The sequence below is a fragment of the Rhagoletis pomonella genome, unplaced genomic scaffold (assembly GCF_013731165.1).
Source record: "Rhagoletis pomonella isolate Grant_MI unplaced genomic scaffold, Rhpom_1.0 Rhpom_scaffold_00002, whole genome shotgun sequence".
Lineage (NCBI taxonomy): Eukaryota > Metazoa > Arthropoda > Insecta > Diptera > Tephritidae > Rhagoletis > Rhagoletis pomonella.
Window position 1 is genome coordinate 56,718,093 of NW_023458556.1, and position 24,842 is coordinate 56,742,934.

General features: G+C 33.4%; 1 protein-coding gene across 5 annotated transcripts in view; it reads right to left on the bottom strand.

Annotated features, from left to right (window-relative positions):
• LOC118733847 (histone deacetylase 4) overlaps nt 1-24,842 on the bottom strand; it is a 70,821-nt gene that overhangs the window by 43,301 nt on the left and 2,678 nt on the right. For 2 of the 5 annotated variants that reach the window (XM_036463433.1, XM_036463430.1), the window contains exon 2: nt 19,831-19,874. In XM_036463433.1, coding sequence (XP_036319326.1) covers nt 19,831-19,864 — 34 coding nt within the window. In that variant the 5' untranslated portion in view covers nt 19,865-19,874. Of the gene's footprint in view, nt 1-2,831; nt 3,092-3,330; nt 3,601-19,830; nt 19,875-24,842 lie in introns of those variants that run through there. The other 3 variants (XM_036463431.1, XM_036463432.1, XM_036463434.1) reach the window with 3 other exon arrangements.

A 24,842-nucleotide genomic window follows, 5' to 3' on the forward strand; every position in this document is an offset into this window, starting at 1 on the left:
TCTTTTTTTTGGTGAACGTTGTTAGTTCAATTATGTTTTGAAAATAGGACTCCTGAAGGGTCCAAAAAAATTATTCGTCGGATAATTTTAGGGAGTCCTTGAACAAATGAAGCACCAAAAATTTAAAATAAGATGTGTTTGATGACAAAGATATATGTATTTCTAGGTCAATAAAAATCAGAAACTTAGTAGGCCAATGTCTCAAAAAAATCACGTGATAGAACTAAACTGACAATACATTCCATCTACATTTGAATACTATTTCATGGCCTTATACACTGCCGGAAAAAGTATTGGCACAGCAAATTTTTCACAAAAAGATTTGCAAAAATTTTTATTCTAGTATTTTTCCTCCAATTTCGTATAGGAATGTGGTACATTCCAAAACAAAAAACATAAAAATATAATTCCAAAACTTTGTGCAAAACTCGCAGAAATTCAGCAATTTTCATGCAATTTTTCAACTTTTTAATCAGATTTTTTAGATTTTTTTTAAATATGCAGATTTTTAGGCTTGATGAGGAAATGTTGTGATCTATGAAATAGCTATCACTATTTTTTTCAAATTGTTGTAGCTTTTCCACAATAGTTTTTCATTAAAAACGACCACATAAATTTTAAAAGCTACTTTAGAAACAGTTCTAAGACAATTTTCTCAGTTCAAATACTGCAATAAGTGCTCTTTATTATTTGGGAAAGAAAACCGAAGTAGATTTTGGGTAAAGCGGAGTAGCGTAGTAAATTTCTAAATTCTGTCAAAAATCGGAGCAAATCTACTACGATCGTAGTGAGAACTAACTCTGGAAGTGAGTTTGAACTGAGGGGAGTTGCAGTGGCTTAAGGTGAGTTGAAAAAGAGATGAGATTAGGTGAGGTAACGTGAGGTGAGTAACATAACATAATATAACACATCTTAAGCACTGGTTATACGTACATTGTACTGCAGCGCATAACATGAGATTGTCACATATCGAATCTGTTTAATGAGTTTTGCATAAAAGCGATTATCCGACGCAGCGCATGGCAGGGCACGACCTCAAAGTCTATGTGACATTTTCAGAGAGAGGTGCCACTCTCATTTCTCTGATTGGTCTGTTCCAGTACCCATCAGATTTACATGAATTACTGAGAAGTCGTTCTTATACATACATTGGATCATATTTATATACGAAACAAAGTCGATTACAAAGCTAGTAGCCGCAATTACATTGAAAATTATGACAAAAAGCAGCAACTAGATTTAGGCTATGAATACGCATTCTTCAGTTACGTCTGCCTAACTATATCCTGGAGTACTGGAACAGGCTAACTGATTACACTGAACAACTGATTCTGAGAGATTATGCGCTCTATGCGGAGCATAATTATTTACACCCCTGCTTCACATGCGCTACTTTTCTATACTCTGCTTTGCAATGTAAGTATAACCTGCGTTTTATGGCAACTTAACGTAACTTACTTAAACATTCTCTTAACGTAACTTAATGCCACGTCGAATCTGTTTCATTTTTATTTTCTAAGTTCTACGTTCCGTAAAGTTAAGTTGCCACAATCAGGCTTTTAATCTGAATCAGCGTTATCTTTATATAGATATAGTTTTTATCTCAATCTCCCTCTCTATCTGTTATTATCTTTATCTCTATCCATTTCCTTATCTTTTATCCTTACCTTTATCTTTATATACATATTTATTCATACACATTTGAATTTGTCTTAAAATTTATTTTGTTTTTATGATTTTCTTCGCCTACTTATGGTCCAAAAATAAACAGGGAAATAAATTTTTTGAAATTTTCATGCAGCCATCGCCAGAATTATAGAAAATTGAAAAAAATGAGACCCATATTTTTTTATTTTGAAATTGGTTAATATTTAACCGTGCCGCCGAGGCTTTGAAGTTTTTTATGTATTTTATAGCGGGAAATAAATTGATATAAAAATTTTAAACATAAATATTTTGTGATGGAATAAAAATATTTCACTTCAGAAAAAATTTGGACCACCCTAATATTCACTTTCACTTTTGCCTTTATATTAAGTCTTTAATGACTACGCCTTTCCGTTAACTAAACATTCAACCTGAAACTAAATTGTGAACAACTTATTTTCACACGGATTGAAAACAAACTGAAGGATAAGTTTTTTTATAAGAGCTACCTTAATTTACATGTATGTATGTTCGAATGTAACGGGGCGTCTCCACAGGCAAAAGTTTTTATCTTGATAATGTTATCAGGCAATATTTTTCCAAGGAGACCGCATATTGCTCACGACGTGCAATTATTATCAGAGTTTTTTTCTTGACAAATATTGCCGGCAATTCGGTGGTTGGACAGCTACATTTTCACTTGCGCGTAAGCTTCGTGACGGCAACATTAATGATATAAAAGCAAAAAATTTAGCTGTTTTCTATTGAAATATGTATTTGTTATTATTATTTTCAAAATTGTTTAAATGATTAAATCCGCAAGAGATACTTGTTAGAAGACATCTTACAAATGATTTTATCAAGATAAAAAACGCCTACGTACAAATATTACCTTTGAGAAAATTTTTATCAGGCAATAAAAATGACAGTTGGTAGGCAATAATTTTTGCCTGTAGAGTCGCGAAGTTAGGTTCTAAAGAAACGGCGGGCCTACATAATTTCAAAGTTTTTAAAATTATATTTCTGACGCAATATTTTCGGCGCTTGGATATTTGCACATGTAAATATGTGTGTTTGCGGGTAAACACATACATATACATACATACTTGTTTAAGCGATAACTTATTTACATATGTAATTTATTTTGTTTTCTAATCAAAGTTTTATATAAACATGGTATGTACCTGTAAAACATGGTAATGCCGCCATTAGCACTTCAACTAGTTTTTAATTAAATGCAAACACTATTGAGACACATTTTTTAGAGGTTATATACATATCAACACATGTCGAATGTTTAGAGATTATTTTTAGATTTGTTCACTTTATTTACAAATTTAGAATTTTTCCACGAATTAAAACATTTGCCCGTTTGATATACATACATATGTAACTATATATGTACACATGTTGTATGTAGGTAAGGATGTAAGTAAATGTGTGCCTATGTAAATTTTAGTGGTTAATACAAAAAATTGAATAAGTAGATGAGTACATATGTACATATCTATGTATGTAAATGTCAGCACATAATTATTTAAATGATTATTACAAAAGCAAATAAAAAAAAATCCAAATAAACGAAGTCACACTTAATTTCACTAGATTTTGTTTTATGAAATACCTACATATGTGCATACTTGAACTTATACATTTATGTATGCATATTTCATATATACATACATGGGCGTGTATATACTTTTGTTGTATTGCTGATAATACATATTATGCTATGTAATCAAAATTTAAATGATGAGTGCGAGTCGTTGAATTCAATTAAATATATTTTTCTCCTTTAAGTTTGCTTTATAATTGTTGTTTGTTTATTTCAGTTTTATTTCACATCACTTTTCGAAATACACAATTAATTTTTTGTATTTTGTATATTTATTGCGTTTCGATTCCGAGTGACCGACAAATTCGTAGCTTGGCCGCCAACTAAATGTGACTGTTCCGAGCGCGAGCAAAAATGCGAATAAAAGCAATGTGCTTTATCAATTTCATTAAACAGCGAGTACCCGACTCGCACATTACTGTATGTATGTATATATATTTCATATAATACATAGTACATATGTAGATACATATATTATTTGTACATATGTATGTACAGTGACTCAAAAAAGTGTTCACATGTTGATTGTTTTGATTATTCGCTATTTTTTTTCAAATTAAATTTTTTTGTTATTATTTTATAAAACTTTTTATGTTTATACGAACCGAAATTTCAAACTTAATACAAAACTTAGAAAAATTCTTTCATGAAGTTTTATAACCGCGTTGAGGTTTAATTTTTTTTTGCTGACGACTTTTGTATTTGTTTTTTACATAAACTTTTTTATGAATGGTATTGCGTATTTTATTTCATAAAAAATTCATAGTTTTATAGAAAAGTAAAAAAAAAGTATAATTTTTAAACAAAAAAACTAAACTGACTTCATTTCTCATAAAAACATTTACGAATACCTTTATTTTCTTTATGATCAAATGATACGATCTAAGCTACATTAGTATGGATCCACCTCTCTGTTAACGTGGCCCAAAGTTATGCGGTAACACACAAAAATAAAAACATTTTTTTGAAAGCGGTTAAAAATCAGGCAATTTTCCATGGGCCGTAAAACTGCATGCACAAAAATGTTCTAAGGAATCTGATAAAAGCTCAAAATTTTGATGAAAATTTGTTGAATTTTTTCAATTTTTTTTTATGAAATTGAAACTTCGATTTATAAGGTTCTGTTTAAAGCATAAACCATATTTTTTTGATAAAAAGTAAAAAAAGAAATCCCTTGAAAACCATTGTGAACATTAAAAAAACTAACGCGTGAACACTTGTTTGAGTCCCTGTTAATACTAGGGACTCAAATGTTGTATATAAGAAGTTTTTAAAAACAAAATTTTCGCGTAAGTGTCTCGGTTTTCGCGGTTGTTTGTTATTGGCCGCATGCGTTTATTTTGCTCTCAGAGCCTCATCCGGCGCATGTGTGTTTGTGCAAAAAAAATCGGACGGAGCCACTCGTGAATGTACAAATTCTCTTTCTGATAACTATTAGATTGTCAGATTGAATGTCTCACCCTGTCATCCTGAGACACTTTATTATGCTAAAATATGTGCTATGTAGATTAAAGTGCGCAAATAAATAAACGATAAGTGTTTGGTCTAGTTATTTTTCCAACTTGTAGGACCTACTCGCCCTTTATCCCGACTATCAGAAGGTAGTACATATACATATTTATGTATGTTGCGATTTTCAAGAATATGTTTCGTGGCCGAATTATACTCGGCGGCAGAGACCGTAACTGTTAGGTTTTTGTTACAAAAAAATCTATAAATAATCCTTATTTTTTCATCGATATGTTTTCGGTCAAAAATTAAGAGTTAATATTTGACTTTTTTTTGGTCAAAAATAACGGTTAACATTTGACTTCTTTTCCGTTAGAAATAACGGTTAATATTTGACTTTTGTTTGCTTAATCAAAAATAATAGTTAAAATTTTACTTTATTTTATTCTATCTTTTGACACAAACTAGTGGGCGGCGGCCTGCGAGTGTATCCCTTAGATGAACCACAGAAAGCCAGCCTAAGTTATAACTCTTCAAGATGATGTGCTCGGTGTGCAAAGCCGGTATGTATGACCTCTTAGGCGTTGAGCGTAAATAAAAAACTCAGACAGTCTGGATAATGGCTTTGTCCGGCGACAATATATAGATAGATATAAATGGAGTAGGCACTGCGACTAGCAGGTCTATTGTGCCCTGATCTCATCACAATACTGCATCTAGCCCTAAAGACTTTAAAATTTTTAGAATATAGGCTATGGGAAGGGAGTTTATGTGGCATTTTGACCAGGTTTGGTTATTTTTCTTTTGTTTATTTAATGTTTATAATTTTTTTATAAAACTATAGTGCATTACATAAACAGCATCACATAAATCCACATTTCAAACTTCTTACAAAAATTATAAAAATTCAACAAACTTTAACAATTACACCCAAAAATTTTAAACTTTTTAATAAAAATTATTAGAAAAATTTTAGATATGCAGTTTTATAGCATAATATGAGTCATTCCATACAATATTTACACCATAATATTTTTTTTGGGGTGAAAAATATTTTTTTACATTCTTTATCGAAAAAAAGAAGATAACAATTTTTTTATTTCGTCATGATATTCGAAAATCTCGAAAAAAAATCCCGAAATTTCACGGAGAAGAATGCGATTTTTTAATGCAAATTTTTTATTTTATTTTATTTTATCTTACACTCTCATGGAAAGCCGAGGTAATTACGGACATTTTGACACCTTAACTGATTTTCTTCGACAAATAGTTAATTAACTGCAAACAATTAAAAAAAAGATACTTCTCCGTGAGTTCAAAATTTCGGGAATTTTTTTTCGAGATTTTCAAATATCATGACGAAATAAAAAAGTAAGTGTCTTCTTTTTTCGATAAAGAATGTAAAAAAATATATTTCACCACAAAAAAAGTATTGAGGTGTAGATATTATATGGAATGACCCATATGTATGTACGTCTGTTTCTTTGAACACACGGTTGTGGGCGTTTCACATTAATTGCATGATTCTTAGAATGCTGCCTCATTATTGATACCATATTCATGTACTTAGTCAAAATAAAAATATGTACATATGTATGTACATTAGACTGCATCACCAAAAAATGTTGCTGTTTTTCCGCCGGGATTACAAAATTTATTATATTTTAAGACGTCCACCAAAATATTTCGGAAAAATATTAAGATTTAAGCGAGCTGGACCGATTTGAAAATACCTCCAAAAATGGAGTTTTTTATGAATAAAAATATGTAGTTTCCTAAAAAAAACTTTTTGAAAAAAGTCACCTCAGATGACTAAACGGATTAGGTTTTAAAAATCTGCATACAAATATTTAAAAATCTTTTCAACGGAATCGTAATATTGAGAATTTGATGCTGTTTTTTTACTGTTTTTTACGAAAAACTTAAATAACTGGATCAAAACTATTCTGATTTAGACTTCTGGGATCTCGGTAGAAAGGTATTTCCCCATTCTTTTTATTTGTGTACAAAAAAAGGCATTCGTGTTCCATTTTTTTTTCAAATACCAACACATATTAATTCAACTTTGAATGATGTTCGTCCATCCTACCTTTCTCTTTCATCCTTTGAATGAGCTTATTAGCAAAGAAATAAAAAGGGTGAGAAAATACCTTTCCACCGATTCCTCTTAAGTCTAAATCAGAAGAGTTTAGGTTCAGTTATTCAAGTTTTTCTTATACCAATCTTGGAAAAAATTTAAAAAACGGCATCAAAAATCTCATTCCGTTGAACATTTTTTTATTTTATTTTTATATTTTTATGTAAATTTTTTAAGCTTAAACCGTTTTGTCAATTGAGGGAACTTTTTCAAAAAACATCTTTAAGAAACTACATATTTTTATTTACAAAAAACTCCATTTTTGGCGGTGTTTTCAAATCGGCCCAGCTCGCTTAAATCTTAATATTTTTCCGAAATATTTTGGTGGAGGTCTTAAAATATAATAGATTTTATAATTCCAATGGAAAAACAGTACCGTTTTTTTTGTTTTTGTATGGGGAGTGATGCAGTCTAATGTACATTATAGTGGTCCAAACAAATTTTTTTTTTTTGAGATAGGGTTTGGGGCACCTTGCAAAATTTTTACTCTTGCCGAAAGAAGTGCTGGTACCAAACTATACGTTTCTAAGTATAAATTTAGAGGATTCTCATGATGTTCATATTTTACTCTAGAAGTATTGTGTATATATTTTAATCAAATAATTGGTAGAGCAACCTACAACATTTCAAGTTTAAGTTATATATTAAAATATAACAAGTCTCAGTTGTCATGGCAACAGTTTTATAAGAATCACCAATATTTTTGCCAGTTTCACAGCGCTGCAGTAGCGCATTTCAAGGTCATCGAGCACCCTGTATTGTGGTTACAGTAGAAAATTGAAAGTTAGTATAGATATTACAAATATCAAAAGGAAAAAACTAAGGGGGCGCCCCATTTTCTAGGATGAAAGTTTTTCTCCACACAAAAATTGGACCACTCTAACATACATATGAGGGCTGTGAACTTATTTATTTCCTTATTCCATTGGTCGAAACTACAGAAAACATCTGCCCTTTAAATTAAAATTTTCAACTCTTGCATTATACGTAGGTATGTACATATGTGTAACTTACTCGCATGTATGCATGTATGTACATTCATAAGTACAAAATTTAATTCTATTTTCTACTTATCAGCTTTTCATTCTACGATTGTATAAAGTGAAATTGAATTAAGTCGAAGGAGAAATAAATAAAAAAAAATCAGTTACGATATATGTAAATATGTACGTAAGCATACACATACCTATTATGTGTGTATGTATGTACATATGTTCGTGCGTATACATACATACATATGTATATATGTATGTGTTAACATTGTTGGGTGTTTGAATGGGCCGTGACCTGCTGTTCTATTTTTAGACTTGCTTATAAATCGTGCATAGCTGCGGATAGTATATTTAGAAACAGAAACAAGTAATTAAAACAACAAAAAACAGCGAAACACCACTGCTGTCGTATGTATAAAAAGCAAAATATACGCGATTACATATGCAATTATGTATAGAACTTATTTACATTGGAATACGTACTCAAATGTATATACATATATATATATGTAGATATGTATATACGTACATATATATATGCGTATATAACCAATTACATATGAACATATATATTCATACATATACTCTGCATATACTATAGCGAATACTCTGAGAGCATCTATATAGCTAAAGAGCAAATTTTTAAATGTACAGAGAATAATATACTCGTAACCAGGGATGCCAACTCTAGTTCCCCCAAATTCCTGGAAAAATTTCCCTATTTTCAATGGTATTCCTCCAAAATAAGTTTTACTATTTAAGGCACTTCATTCTCATTTTTATTAAAAAAAAACAAGAAATATCTTTAATTATTATGAGATAACAAAGGAAGCCTTTTAATAATATATAATACTTCCGAGTATATTTCGTAAAGCATATCTATCATACATATACATAAATATCGCACGTTTAATACTATACAGAATTATTTCAAAATTTCAAATTTGATCAATTCATACAGTTGTTGTACCAAAAGACAGATGGAAAGATACATATCTTCGCCCTTTTTGGGGAGCTTAGTCATCCTATTAGGCTTAACATATTCTTATAAAGCTTATTATTTCTGTGTTCATATGGAAAAGTAGCTTATGTCGAAGGGTTGGCTTTAGTATAATGCGGCATTCCTTTTATTCTTTAAACGACAAGGAATTTTTTGATGAGACTTAATAAGAATATTAACTTGCTAGTATCGGAACTATTTCTTGCACGTTTATTTTCTAAAAGTTGTTCAACGGCTCAGCGCCAGCGAATCATTCGGAATCGTATACTGCAAATGCCGATTTATATTAAAGTCAGCCTTTCGACATAAGCTACTTTTCCATAAGAACACAGATTTGTGTGATGAAATCTCAAAAAACTTAAATTTTTAATTACATTTCTATATTATTAAACGTGCGATATATTTATCGGACATAGATAGATTATTCCTTAGAATCATATAAATCTTTATGAAATGTTTGTAATTGTCTACAAGTCGCACTTAAATGAAGAAAAGTTTTATTTTTAAACATTTGTTTTGTAAGTAAAGTTACCTGCAAATTACACTGGTCTACAAGGGTTTTGCGAATAAGACGGGACCTGGTGTTTCCGAACGGATTTTTCGTGCTGAACACGAATCTGGGGTCCAAAACTTCCCATCACGTCACGTTTTCGAGAAAAAAGGGGTTGAAACCCCTAAAAACAGCGTTTTTGGCCATTTTTGAAAAATTGTAGAGCTGAACCCTGACGTGCTACAAACTTTGTATATGTCAGAAATTAAAGGCTAAATCGTGCCCTTTCGAATGAGCCCTATGCCGAATTAATCGCATGCACCCTTAGATCAGGGGGTGTATTTGTGTCTAGGAGTCCAGGGAAAATTGATCGCAGAAAGAATTTCATCTTAAACGAAAACGTGACGTGATGGGACATTTTTGACCCCGGATTCGTGTTCAGCACGAAAAATCCGTTCAGAAACACCAGGTCCCGTCTTATTCGCAGAAAAAAAGTTGAAATTTGTAGACCAGTGTTATCTGTGCAAGTCTATTTCTGATTGGGGCCATTCCATTGTGACTGGTGGGACATTTTACTCCAGAATGTGATCAATTGTGAACTATGTCGGCAGAACTTATATAAGACCGAAAGATATTTTTTAACATAGAACGATAACTAATGTATAAAATTGCTTTAACAAAAATACCAAACGATTTCTTAGTTTTATGTAACTATCATTTGAATGAATGTGACTGGTGGGACACTGAAAAGAACTCTATTTTACCCTTGAGCACTCAAAGATGAATTTTAGCCAAAACACTTAATCTTCACGAACAATGATTTTGTGTTGTAAAATATGAATGAGGTTTATATTATCTTCATAGAAATATTAAAAAATATTTAAAGTTGTGACTGGTGGATCATCTCCTTGTGACTAGTGTTAAGTAATTGTGCATGAAATAAAAGTTTCCATAGACAAAAATTACAACTTTTTTTGGTTTTTTTTAATATTTCCCAAAAGAGTAATGAAATGTAGTAATTTAAAAAGAGGTTACTACTGAAATAGATATAATTAGGGCATATTTAAATTTTTGTCGTTTTCCTCTTTTCAATGGAATGACCCATTGCAATTGTTTTAAATTAATTTTGGAAAAATTCTCCGAAGTAAGAAACGATAATGTGAAATTTAAAGGTGAAGTGAAAAGTGTCGATATGCACGGTTTCAATTTCTTTAATATCCGCACGGTTTCATGAGGCAATTGCGTTATGTTTTAAATCTGTAACCCCGTAACGAGAGTTTGTTATTACAAGTTGCAGTTTTATTCCCAATAGGCATGTTCCAATAAAAATCGTTTGTATATTGAATTCCCCCAAAATTTAAAGCCATTCCCCGATTCCCCTGAGAAATTCAAATTCCACCAAAATCAGGGAATTCTCCCTCGGTTGGCATCCCTGCTCGTAACTAAGAACTTTGGCGAAACTCACAACCGCTTGCATACATACATACCAACTGGTCGAAAGAGGTGATAAACGAGTGGGTGGCGAACTAACTTAACGCCGAACGGATAAACTAACGACGGAATAACAGAATGACAAAATAGATAAATGAAATAACAGGAAAGCTAAAAGTTTACACCGCAAGGGGTGGGGGTTGGAGTATGTTTGTACATACATACATACATATGTATGTATAAAGTTGTGTTCACTAGTGTGGGGGGTTGATGTTTTACCAGATGGTGCTCTCGTGCAAAAGTGAGGGTATCTACAAGATACATACGTATGTAAGTTATATGAAAAATATATATAATAACAAATAGCAGGTACGAAAATAGAAACAATAACAAAAAACGAAAAGCGTTAAGGCAAGACTAGCACTGAAGTCTGATAGGGAATATAAACGCTTTGATGTAATACATAAATACATATGTACATATTACTACATACATACATATGTTTTTATATTCGGATATCCGTTCGGATATTTCCGTATACGGATAAAATTCGAATACTAAGGTTAATAATATGTAATAATCAGGGAACGAATTTTTAGGACCTAAAAACCTGTAAAAAGGGCAAAATAAAATAGCGAAAAAGGCAGGAAAGGGCACTAGGTATTGCAAAAAAAAAAGACAAAAAATACGAAGAACAATCAAAAATACATTTATTTTAGAAATGGTTATATTACAAGTAAAAAGAGAAAAACTATGAACCAGTTTCATTATATAAAAAATTTGTACTTCGAATCTTTGACTATTTCATCCTTTAGAACTTTAATCTGTATATTTGTAGTAACATTGAACCACAAGATTCATTTTGGAGTTTTCTGGTGGCATTTTCATTCGATTTTCGCGAAGAAAAGCCTTGAATGTACTAAATGTGCGCTCGACGTAAGTTGATACAAGTGGAGCCCAATTTAAATATGGAACGTTTGAAACGTTCATATTATCAGGAATAAGGGCGTTTCCCTCGCTCTTTACAATTTTATCCACACCTCTTATTGTCTGCAAGCCTACGTTAGCTGAGAAAAGGGCTTTGAATTTTTACAACACCAATTTGGCAAGAGGTCCTTGCGCTTCTATAAGCCGCATGGGCATGTGTATATTTTTTAATTAAAAAAAATAAAAAATTGTAAATGCTATAATCACTTTTTTAAAGGTAGAAAAGGCAAAAAAAAAAGGCAAATATCTTAAAAAAGGCAACATCAAATGTGTATATATGGAATCAGGGAAAGCTAAATCGTGGACATTCTTAATCGAATATACTCTATCTCTTTAGCAGAAAAAAAGGCAATTTCCATAAAATCCGTTCCCTGGTAATAATAATATTTTGACGCTTACACGCTAAGTGTTTGGCCAAGCTTCTCCTCCGATTTGTGGTATGCGTCTTGATGTTGTTATACAAATGGAGGGACCTACAGTTTTACGCCGCCTTTGAAAGGCAAATGGATTTTATGAGAAGCTTTTTCATGGCAGAAATACACTCGGAGGTTTGCAATTGCCTGCCGAGGGGCGACCGAAGTTAAAACAAAAACTTTTTCTTATACTTTTTGCGATATTGCGTTGACCAGGGCTCGAACCCAGGTTATTCGGAGTGGTAGAACTCTCCTCTAATCCTTAGTCTTCAGCGGCCAACAACACATACACAAGACAAGTTCGAAAAACAAGTAATTTTTAGCAAAAAAAAACCGACTTCAACTCCCATATAAAAAAATATATATATATATATCTCTCATGATCCACTGATCGGATCTCAACCAGATTAGTATGGGACCACCTCTGAGACACTACCTTTCCAAACCTTTGCAAAAAGAATTATCGAAATCGGTTGACGTGGTCCAAAGTTATGCGGTAACATACATAAAAACAAAAAAAAAATATTCCGACGAACTGATAACCTCCTCCTTTTTTGGAAGTCGGTTAAAAAAACAAGCTGACAAATGCAACGCCGTGGCACTCAATACGGCAATGATACCAACTACGAATATATACATATACCCGAGAAAGAAGAATTGAGTCTCGGTCATGCTGTTTATGGTTATAAGCCCTATGTTTGCGTCTAATTCAAATATATATGTTTTTACAAAACCGCCTAAATTGCCGTTGTGAGAGATTTGGTAACCCTGAGAGACTTCTGCATAAACATCAAAAAATCGTTATTAAAACAACAGATTTGTAACATAATGGCTAGAGAAAATACAGCCTATCAAGGCAAAGCCTTCAAAGAAAAACCTTTTTTCGCTCTCCCGTAAAATTTGACTGCCGTAAGATAGGCCGTTTTGCAAATTCATCGCCGATATAATATATGTACATATGTTTTTAGACACACTTTTATAAAACTTAAGACTGGTCCAAGACCACCGTGAATAATCGTGCTTGGCGATTTTAATGTCAGGGTGGGCAAGGAAGGACTCTTTGGTGCCGCCGTCGAAGGTCAGCCTCCGCGTCAGCGAAACTAAGGTCATACGTATGGAGGGAAACGAGCCAGTCCTGAAAAAATTCGAATCGGATCGCGATGCTGGTAAAAGAGGAAAACCTGCTGGAAATACCAATTGAAGAAGGACTTGGCTTCATTTGGCATTTCCAATTGGCGTAATTTGGCACAGAAGAGAACCAAAATCGCTCTTACAGCCTTAATCAAGAAGAAAGCAAGAATGTCCCCATCAATATATGTAAATGCAATTTAAATATTTCATACGGATGAAATTTTCGAAAATAACACAGGTTTACAAAAAAAGTTAATCCATATTAAACCAAACCTATATATCCCTATTTTATTCGACACGCTGAATGCGAATCCGCGGTCCGTTAGCCTCCATCATGTCAGGTTCGTGATCAGTGTGACCGTTTTGATACAAGTGGATCAAAAGTGATACATTTTTCGACGAATTCATATAAACAAGCTAAAAAAATACTTTAAATAACTTTTTATATTTCGAACTAACTCTTTTATCTTTAACTTGTCATATTTGCCGCACAGCTTTGCTGTTGCAGACCGCATTTTCTCAGATCTGAATTTGTTCAAAACAAATAGAACAAATCGTTTCACTTTGCCAATGATGGAATGCATAATGTTTTCCAAATGCCTTAAAAATTATTAAGAAATTTGAATTCTGAGTCTTATAGGTACAAAAAGTATTTAAACTAACAAGTACTTTCTAAGCAAAACACAGCCGACTTCAATTCTCATATAAAAACTTAGAAGTACCGTTAATTTTTTTATGATCCAATGATCGGTTCTAAACCAAATTAGTATGGGACTACTTGTGAGAAAAGGAAAAGTGGTACCTCACAGGTGGTTCCATACTAATTTAGTTTAAATCTGCTTATTGGATCATGAAGAAATTAACGATAATCTGAATTTTTTATATGAGAATTGAAGTCGGTTTTGTTTTTTGCTTAAAAATTACTTGTTATTATTATACTAATACCAAGTACAACTAATACGTGTACCTTTTTGCATTCAATAAATGTTAAACTGTTTTGGAAAATGGATTTTCAAAAAATTTATTGGTTTTATTCCATATTGATACTTTGATACCTGAAATTAAAAAGTGATACATATTGATACATTTTAGGTATCTTCTCTGCTACAACTTTTCAAAAGCCCGCCGCGGTCACACTGTTCGTGATCAGTTGAAGATTAAGTAGGGAAAAATTCATTGAATAAACCTGAAAATTCAAACAATTCTTCTGAATTTGACCCTGGGATGACCTGGAGAAATCAAGGGACCCACATATTCGGATTCAGCGACAACAAAAACAAAACATTTTTTTTTTTTATTGAATACATTTTTTGTCCTATTTGACCCTCAAATGACCTGACAATGTTGAGGTAACGGATCTCTATATGAAATTTCAGATTTCAATGATTATTTTCTCTACTTTATATTCAACAGACCACGAACCTGGCGTGATGAAGGCTAACAGACCTTGGATTCGCATTCAGCGTGTCAAATAACATAGGGATATACGTATATGTAGGTTTGATTTAATATGCAAACACTTTTTTTTTGTAAACCTGTGTAATTATTGATCTGAAATGAAAGTGGTCATCTAAAATTGACCCTAAGCCCGAATGTTTTTAAATATTAAAATAAATAAATGAAATATAAAATCAAAACAATGAAAATGGGTTTAGTCTAACTAGTTTAAATTTAAGCTGAAAACTCTCACCAACAAAAGTTTTTAAATTCCTAATTTTAGTTTTAATTATCTTCTACACGCGCTTATCATTTGGTTACGCTTTCCGAACTTCGTACATTTTCGGATTGACTCTCGTACACACACACATACACATTTTTTTATTTCTGTATGTAAAAATAGTAACTTATATTACCTTGTCCTGCCTTAATTCACTTAACCTTGCCTTGCCGTATTGGTTTCCTTTCAGTTTTTAGTTGTGTATTTAAGTACAAACATACATAGGTGTATACGTATGTACATTAGGGTGGTACAAATGTGGTTTTTTTTTTGCCGCCCAACGAACGAAATGAAAACAAATCTAATAGGCTGCGTTCTAGCGACACTGCTCGTTGATATACATACATAGTTCGGGACTTTTCCGGGATCATTTCTGGACTTGTTCAGGATTTTTTCGGGTTTGGTTCGTGACTAGTTCGGGTGCGGTTGGAGCTTTTTCAGATCTTTTTCGGGACCATGGCGGGTACAGCTCGAAAAGGAGGTCATAACGGACGGATGTGGTTTCAGAGTACATGTAAAAATAAGCAAAACTCTGCGAATCTTTTGAGGCTTTCTTTTCTTAAACATTCTTTAGAAAAAGTCAAATTACAAACCATTACCACCAATTCCTATACAATCAGAAGAAATTCATTGTTGGATTTATTTTGAATTAAAATGTGCTAACGCACGTGACATATCGGAGAATATTTTTACTAATAGGTTCAATCCCATATTCCTCGGACTAAAACTAGTAAAACTGGCAAAAAAAATAAAAATTCGCTCAGAGCGAGAGAGTAACACTGAAAAGTACGGGATCGCTTTCTAGTAAAAAATGGTAACTTGCTGACAACTTCAACATAGCCTCCAAATTTTGGTTGTAAATGTTTGCTTATTTTGCATGTAAATACACGCAGCTCACACATACAAATAATCAAAAATACTTTCAAATTCATTAGAATCTGATTAAAGAATTAAATTCTTTTCAACAGAGTGCACTTTTCTTTTGTTTACAATTTGGTTGTCAAACACTCTACAGCTGATCGTGTGACACACTTACCAGAATTTACCAACAAAAAATCTTCGGACTAAAACCCGGTAACTTCTGATAGAGACAGGACCTTACAAAAGTAATTTTTTGTCCTCTAAATTGTCATAAAACCGAGTAAGTAAGGGATCGATTTTCAGTAAAATCTGACTATTTCTGACTAGTCTGAACTCGTACGAGATCGCAGCTAATAATACATCAATAATTTAGTTTTTTATTCCATTTTTCCAGTTCTTTTATCCACAGTTTCGCGTTTTTTATTAATTTTTTAACGCCATCTGAATACGAAATTTAAAGTTATAAAGTCGTTTGAATCCATTTACTTGGATTTTCGGTTTTATAGACAACTTCAAAGCCTCGGCTGTCTCCTAATTTTCGATATTCTTCGATCCTGGGGGCGGAAGCCTGAAAATTCCAAAAAGTGGACTTTCCTGTATATTTGACCACCCTGATATTCTACATACATATATAGTATGTTTGTATATAATTTTTTCCGCTTATATACCATCCCAAGCTTTTGCCTATTCTTCCTTCACTACTACTTTTCAAACACCTAACACTAGTAACTTTTGCGAAGAGTGGAGCCTTCAATGCGAAAGGCAGTTAATAGGTACTTACACACACATATACATATGTATGTAAGATGGATGCATTTATGTAAATGGAAACCGCACCTGTGCTCACACAGGTCGCACGCCTACGAGGTGGTGGTCGAAGGCACTATGGAAGTTAACACGGCAAGTAGTATAAGGGCCTCACTTTCTTTTATATTTGTTTTTTTTTTGTGTTTCGTAAAGTTGCAGAATATTTATGTATTTCATGATAAACTGCTGCACAGGCAAGTAATTTCTAAAAATAACTAAAATCAATAAACGTAGGTTTCCTTCAACGTTCTTCTTAGTCGTCTTTTTAGCTTTGTATATTCAACAAAATTGTTTCTTTTCGTGCTTTATGTACGCGTTTTATGGTATACATACAAACATTGTTATGTAAATACAATTGTTAAGATGGTAGTAAAAGGATTCAAGGAGCGTGGAGTAGCAAGCGCAAGTTAGAAATTGCTACGCCTTTTTTAATGCCAAGGTTCCGATTCTCCAAGGAGAAGAGCCTACATATGTACATATGTACATATGGAAGCACAAGTTCACTACGTTATTGTTCTGATTTTTGTGCAGACTTAATAGAAGAGTATGTGGTAAATTCGCTTATCTCCTCAATCCTTAGTATCAAACCCGTTAAGTTTCTCAATGAGTTAATATAGCGGACCAAAATAAGTAATCAAGGACCGAAGAAAGATACAAAAAAGACAATGAAGGGATTAATCAGCGCCTCTCTATTTTGAAAGGCAGTAACAAAATGGCTTCATTATCAAATCTGGTTCCTGCAGAGACGAGATTAGTATGGAAATCTGGTGGCCAAGGTAGTATAGGCACATGAGATATGAAAAGAACGGTGACAGGTAACAAGATCAGCGGAAATAAGGTCAGTTGACTCTATTTCACATACCGGTGCGAAATAAAGTCGATTGACATTATTACCTTTTCAAAAACGAAACAAAGTCAACAAAAATTTTGAAATAAAGTAAATGATGCTATTTCCTCATTCAAATGGAAATAACGTCAACAATGCTTAAAATATGTCGATTCAAAGAAAAAATGTTGTTTGTGCCCAATAAGTGTTGTTTCCATAGATGAAAGAGGTTATTGCCAAATCCTCAGTGTGCTATTAATCAACACATAATCATGAATAACCACCAATGATTTTATTAAAAAAACTTAAAATTACGAACATAATAAAAACACGATGCGAATAACCAAACGCAAAAGAGCTGCAATACGAGAAATATTTGAAGAAAGAATGTAGAATGTTTCGTTTCCACAAAAATAAAGCGAACACTATTAAATTGAAGAAACAGTGGATTACCGCCTAGTCGTAAAACCCCGCACCAGTATGCGAAATAGTGTCAATTGACCTTATTTCCGTTGAACTTTTTACCTGTCACCAAAAAGAACACTTCGATAAAAAGAAAAAAACATTTAGTTACCTTAATATAGAAAGGACCTATCTCACATAGTCCCTGAAGTACAAAAAGCCGTTACTAAGTAAAAATTCAAAATTCCCGTTTTGATTGATTATGATTAGGGCTCGGAATCTCATGCAAATGCATGTATTTATTGGGCATCTTCAAATGGAAATGGTTAAGTTAGCTATACGAATCATGAAATTTCCTTTAAAATAGCATATTTTACAAAAGATGCCTGATTCTGCATGCTTCTTGCGCATATTTTAGTATATTTTACAATAAATGCATACGGCTTTTAAGTATTTTTGCTTTTATTGATTTACAATCATTTAAATTTAGTGCGAAATCTCTTGTCAAAAAATTCCCCCTTGACAAAAAAAACATTGCCGTTGAGGCGCTTTCTTCTACCTCTGTTCGATCCCAACTGTTGGAAGACTCTAGGACAAAACTCGGCTATATATCTGATCAATACGAAAGTGCACTAATATGAGTCCTGTGACATAGGGACATTTATGGAAATGAGGTAGCGGACGAACTAGCTAGGTGCAGCTCCGCACTGAATGTGTCCCATGCGGTGGACATGGGCGCCTCGCACGGGGAGATAAAAGCAACAATTACCGAAATTTATCACTCGAAAGCCAAGCAAAGGTGGAACCGTACAGGATCGTTCCCGGTAGTTATGGGTGCCCAAAGCAAAGGGGATACCTACAAACTTACTGCAGTAAGCACAGGACACTGGCCCGTTATATCACCAAGAGAGACGAAGCCATGCTGGGGCGCTAGAAAGAAGACGGTAATGTATTAGAAATGCAGGAGCAATCTGGTCCCTACGTTAGGAAACCACGGCCGCTGATGAGCGGGAAAATCGACTGAAAGCAATGATGAAGAGACGAAGAAGTCGCTGATGTGCAGAGAAGAAGGACACCAGCGGACAATAGGCCACGGAGAAAAAGAATCGTACCCGTGCCTGCAAGAGAGAGAAGTGGTAGGTAGTCCCAACAAAAAATAAATCCCATAGCAAGCATCGAGCTCCAAAAATATCAGTCGCATCAGAACCAGCCGATATTAGGATCCAAAAATAGCAGGAAAACTCCAAAACACCTCGGAGGCTCTTGGGAGAAACTGAATGGCAAATACACTACATATTAAGGTGCTGAAAGGATGGACACATCGATAGCTTTTTACAATCGACAGGTTGTTACTAAATATGTGTCAGGCCTGAATGAGAGGACGGCTGGGTAATCTCTCTCAAGAGAACTATTCAACACAATTTGTATGTCACTGTTTGCACAGATATATATACATATATATATATATATATATATTTGACCAAGTACTGTCAATTCAGCCTCGTTTCCCTATTAGAAACTACAGGGACTTTAAAATTGGTTCATGGACCTTCTAAACAGGTAAACCGAGATTGGTAGGATTCAAAATAAAAACAAAAATCAGTTAAGGTTGATTACGGCTTATTACTTCTGAGTAATAGGTTAGCATTATCCTATTCCGCGAGGTTACGATTTAATGGTATACACTTCGCTCTAGATTTCCTCCATTTCTTCATTCAATAACACTTAAAGTTACGAAACCATTTGTGTAGTGGTACACAATCGTTTTTGTAACATTAGGAAGGATCTACAGTTATCTAAATACAATGTTTATGGGGATTGGTGTTAACCAGAGATGGCATAAAGACTAAAAAATAAATTTTCGAAACTAAGTATTATACATTATCTGAAATCCCATGGCCAGTATGTGTATGTTTATTGCTTACCATGATTTGTTATCCTTTTCTCTGGACTGGTCATTGTGCTGAGTCTGTAAGAAAAATATACAAATAGGTTAAAAGCTACGAGTAAATATAAGTATACATATGAATGTAAGTAGAGTAAACTTTTATGAACAACGAAATCAACGGTCTCAAAAAAACATACATTCTTTCTATGGCAAAAATGCGCAACACCGTCAACAAAAAAAAATGTCAAAAATCAATGGTAAGCCTTAGCTACGCCAAATTATACCAAATTAATAGGCTACAAAACTTAACAAACACGATATAAATCCAAATTCAGACGTTTAATAAAAAAAAAATTATCCAACGTGATTTTCTAGCGTATTGCAGTTTAACCTACTAAAATTTAATGGGCTACAAAACTGCTTCCCAAAATTTTCTCTAAAGATGCTGATTAATACGTAAGAAATTTTGGTCAAACTGCAGAATTTTCATAATTTTTACACAAAGGCTGAAATTAGGATTTATATAGTGTTAGTTAAGCAATATGCCATACTTTCACAAAAAAATAATAAATATTAAATAAACTAAAGAAAAATAGCCAAAACTTGCTAACATGTAGGATCCTGTATATAGTTAAAAAAAAAATCATAAAAAGCTGTTCTCAAACTGTTACCAGAGCTTGGTTCGGTTACTATTGTAGGGGCTCGGGAGACGCTTCTAGCATAGATATTTCTTTATATTTTGGTTCCAGCAAAAGAAACCAGGAGAGGCAACGATTTCTAATGACAATTAAAAAAAATCGTTTGGTTCTTTTAATAAGTTCCCAGATCACGAAGACGGGACAAACGGGTTGCCTGCCCTTGCTCCCAGAAACCTACACTAGTATACAAATGATTCAATTAGATATCAAAGAGCGGTAGCCCCTATTTATGAAACGGCGCCAAACTTTCAATTCCACCGGGCAGATGGCCCCACGACTCGAAACATCTCTTCGTATGCCCGGAAAACCCCAGACAACTAACGCCTCTGTCCCTGTGGACAGACCTTATAGAGGCTGTACGCTTCTTGGGTCTTCCGTTAGTTGAGCTTGACGACAGCGACTGAGATATTAGCCGATCTGTGCGGGGTTGTTGTAGTCGCTGCAACAACAACAATCCATGGCTTTCAAGTCTGCATTATTGGCAATCTTAACATGCGCCAAATTAAACCTTGAAATATGATTAAAGTTCGCATTTCAGTAGTCTTCTCAGGCATCCTTCTGGACACTCTCTAATAGAGTGATCAAATCCAAGCTAGTTAAATACTGTTTTAAAACGTTTCAACCTTTGGCAGCGAGTGATACGGTATCACTGTGCTAGGTACCAGGCACCTGTGGGTCAAATTTAATGAAATCGAAGTCCAATTTTATCTTTGTCAGTTTTATCTTTATCCTCGTCATTATCTTTATCCTCGTCATTATCCTTATCTTTATTTTTTTCTTTATCTAAATGCATCAGGGATGCTGCGCATCATTTTGCACATTCGCATTCGCACCAAATGATACGAATATTTTGCGAATGCGAATGTATACATGGGCAGAGCGCGCAGTTAACGACCACTAAGCAGACAATCGCAGCGTAGTTAAAGGTTGTTTCAATTTAACGTTTAATATTTTACAGGCAAAACAACTCTTACACTCTTACAGCCCTATTCGCGTGTTGTCACAGTTCAATTGTCATTATCGTGTCATCAACTGTTGTCATAGGTATGCACAGTCAATAATGACAAGCAAAAAGCTCGTTTTATTTACCAATTGCGGCGAAAGTTTCTCTATAGTGAAACAGCTGTTCTTTGTTTACATTTTAATTGTTCTTTTTGACCGCCACTGCATTAGATGGGATTTTTTTTTAAATAAAATACACACAATGGATTACGAAACGCCGGAAAAGTGAGTAATTTTATGATAGGAAAATTTATTTCATTTTATTGTGAATTCGTGTAGTAACAGGCGTGGAAAATATGAATGCACCACACAAGAGCAGCTGCAGTTTTGTGAAGGTCATCCGAACTGCAAACGTGTAAAAACTGTCCAAAAAAAACTGTTGTCTCGGAGCTCCCTCAGAAGTCTTCTTCTCTGTATAATTTCTTCTTGCTCCACAATAAAAGCCGCGTTCATAAAAATTATTTCCTCCATAAATAATATTCTGCAATGGATACTACTGTGATATGCATACGCAAGTAATAACTTTTAAGCACACCTATTTAAGCAAATAAAATGGTTTCACAGTTTTCATTAAGTAAAATTTTGCAACCTTTTTCTGCAAAATTAATAAAATTGAAAATATAAACATACATATGTTTTAGCGTTGTCACGTACTCAATAGGTCATCACAAAAATAATAGCAATTGTCACCGTTGGAGCTTTCAAATTGCCCTCTGCATACCTAAACGTGACAATTAATTATAAACATGACAATAGTTAAAGCGGCGAGTTTTGTCATTGCACGCGTATAGGGCTGCTAATCAGTGTTGCCACACGTGGGCTTTTCCTACCAAAACTGGTATGTTTTTTTTTTTTCATTTGGTAGGGTGGTGGGCTAGATTGGATTTTAGTAGGTTCCGTGACAATGAGTTATAGTTATTTGCGAAAATAGAAAATATGTATCTCCAAACATTTTAGCAACCTTATTTACACAAATATTTCACCGGCGCGTTCGTATAACGGCGACCGCAAAACATGTATATATACCTGATACGAAAGTGCAAGGAGTTATCCAAATGTATAAAGCTCTAGAAACACTCGGTTATCGAAATAAGTCGAGATATCTAATTTTGTTGAGTTAAGGGACTTCAGTGTTTTTGAAATTCATTGAATTATCGACATGCATCAAACTATCGAAATTTATCAACAAACTGGAATGTATCGGGTATATTCCAAGTCCTGCCAAAGTTCTCTAAAGACCTTCAAAGACATAAAAAAAATTTAAGTCATGTTATATGTACTTCCAAAGCAAGAGATTTTCCGGTAAGTAATTTTATATATTCTAAGTTAAACGACACGCTAAGTTAGAAAACCTCTCCAACGGTCTTAAATAACTAGAAGATCGGTCGAATTTCGACAGTAATCAGCAATTGGCATTCGCATTCGCATTCGCAAATGTGAAAAATATCACATTCGAAACATCCCTAATATGCATACATACCTTCATATTCATATTTATCCTTATATGTACATATTAGGAGTGTACTTGTACGTAAAACTATCAAAAGTTTTAGAAAACTTTTACTGGTTTTGCGTTCTCGTACCAGGGATGAAAAAGTCGGTATAATTGTACCTTTTTCCGACGTTTGATGACTTAAAGGTACAATGCGTACAATCACTAGATTTTAGGTACAATCATCTTTTGATCAGATGAATTTTTATTTTATTTAATTGTTTCCTTTACCGTGCTAATATACCTACTTACTTGTAGGTATGGGAGAAGCTACGCTTTCATTTTGAAGAATAAACAATTCTAAAGAAAAGTCGTCAAAAGGAAGAATTTATATTATGTATTCTCTTAAACATTTTACATTGTATTTAGACCAGCCACTGCGAAAAATTAATACTTTTCTTAACTCTCCTCAAATTCGTAATTTTTGTTATATTCGAAATTTGAACCAATTTCTTCCATAAAACGTCATTGGGCCCTATGTCAAATTTATTGGCATTTGCGATCAAATAAGTGAAAACAAATTGTCAAATGGGAGGATAAAAATGATCTCTTGATTGATTTAGATCGGAATAGGTCTTCAGTCGTGTACATGCGCTGCTAAAGCGGCTATTTGTAAATTTTTGGCCCATATTATCATCGATAAAAGTATGGCTAAAGGAAGAAAGTTGGGTAAGAATTTGTAGACAAATTTTATTGTCAAAATATGACAGTTAAGACCAGCCTTTATTCGCCCATACAGGCTAGTGTCTAGGATTTCTTAAATTTTGTTTGTATATTCTTTATTTGAGACAAAAGCTATTTGACCGATATTCGCTTGTTGATTTCTGGAAATATATTTAAAATGCTTTCGAAGTTACTTACGGCCATTCCGATTATTCTCTCTACATTTGCTGTACCTATTAAAAGGAATCAGATAAATTACCAGAACTTTCCTGTTGTTTTATAAAAACCTGGATATAAAAGTAAACTTCGCAAAGTGTTTTTCGCTAATATTTTTCAGTAGTCAAAATTAGACATAAACAAAGCTCCGATTCCCATTATGCTATAAGTCTGTAAATATCAGCTCAGTTAAAAAAAAAAAAATCTAATCAAGTTTAAGGTACATTAATATTTTAAATAAAACTACAAACCAATGATATAACTTTTTTAGGTACAATCTGTCTCATTTAGGTGCATTTATTTTATGATATTAGGTACAATCTGAAATTTCCATTTTTCATCCTGGCCTCGTACCCAAAAACTTGCAAAGTAGGGGAAATTAAGAAAGAAAAATGTGATAGAGAGCAGCAAATTTCTCCTGGAAAAATTTTTCCCTGCGAAAACTTGCAAGTAAGAAAATCGGCTGATCACAAACATATGTTTGTAAATAAACAAAAGAAAATATGACCTTTTTGAATTATTTATGGCAAATTTTATTATTAATGCTAATATACAACGAAAAAGAGAGTAAAATTATCGAGCACAAGGTTTGTTGAGTTTATTTTGAGTTTATTTACTATTAATCTCCAGTTTGTTTACTTTACCGCCCTATTCCCACACCACTGACCAAATTCGTCATATGATTATTGTCACAATTACTGCGCCTAAAACACAATATAAGTTGCGATCCCGTACGAGTCCGGACTAGTCAGAATCAGTCAGATTTTACGAGGACAAAAAAGAGAGTAAATACGGTTCTCTCTCTGTCAGAAGTTACCAGTTTTAGTACGAGAATTTTTTGCTGGTAAATTCTGCTAAATGTGTCAAACGATCAGCTGAAGTGTGTTTGGCAACCAAATTGTAAACAAAAGAAAAGTGCACTCTGCTAATTCATGTTGAAAAGTATTTAATTACTTGTTTAAGTGGATTCTAATGAAT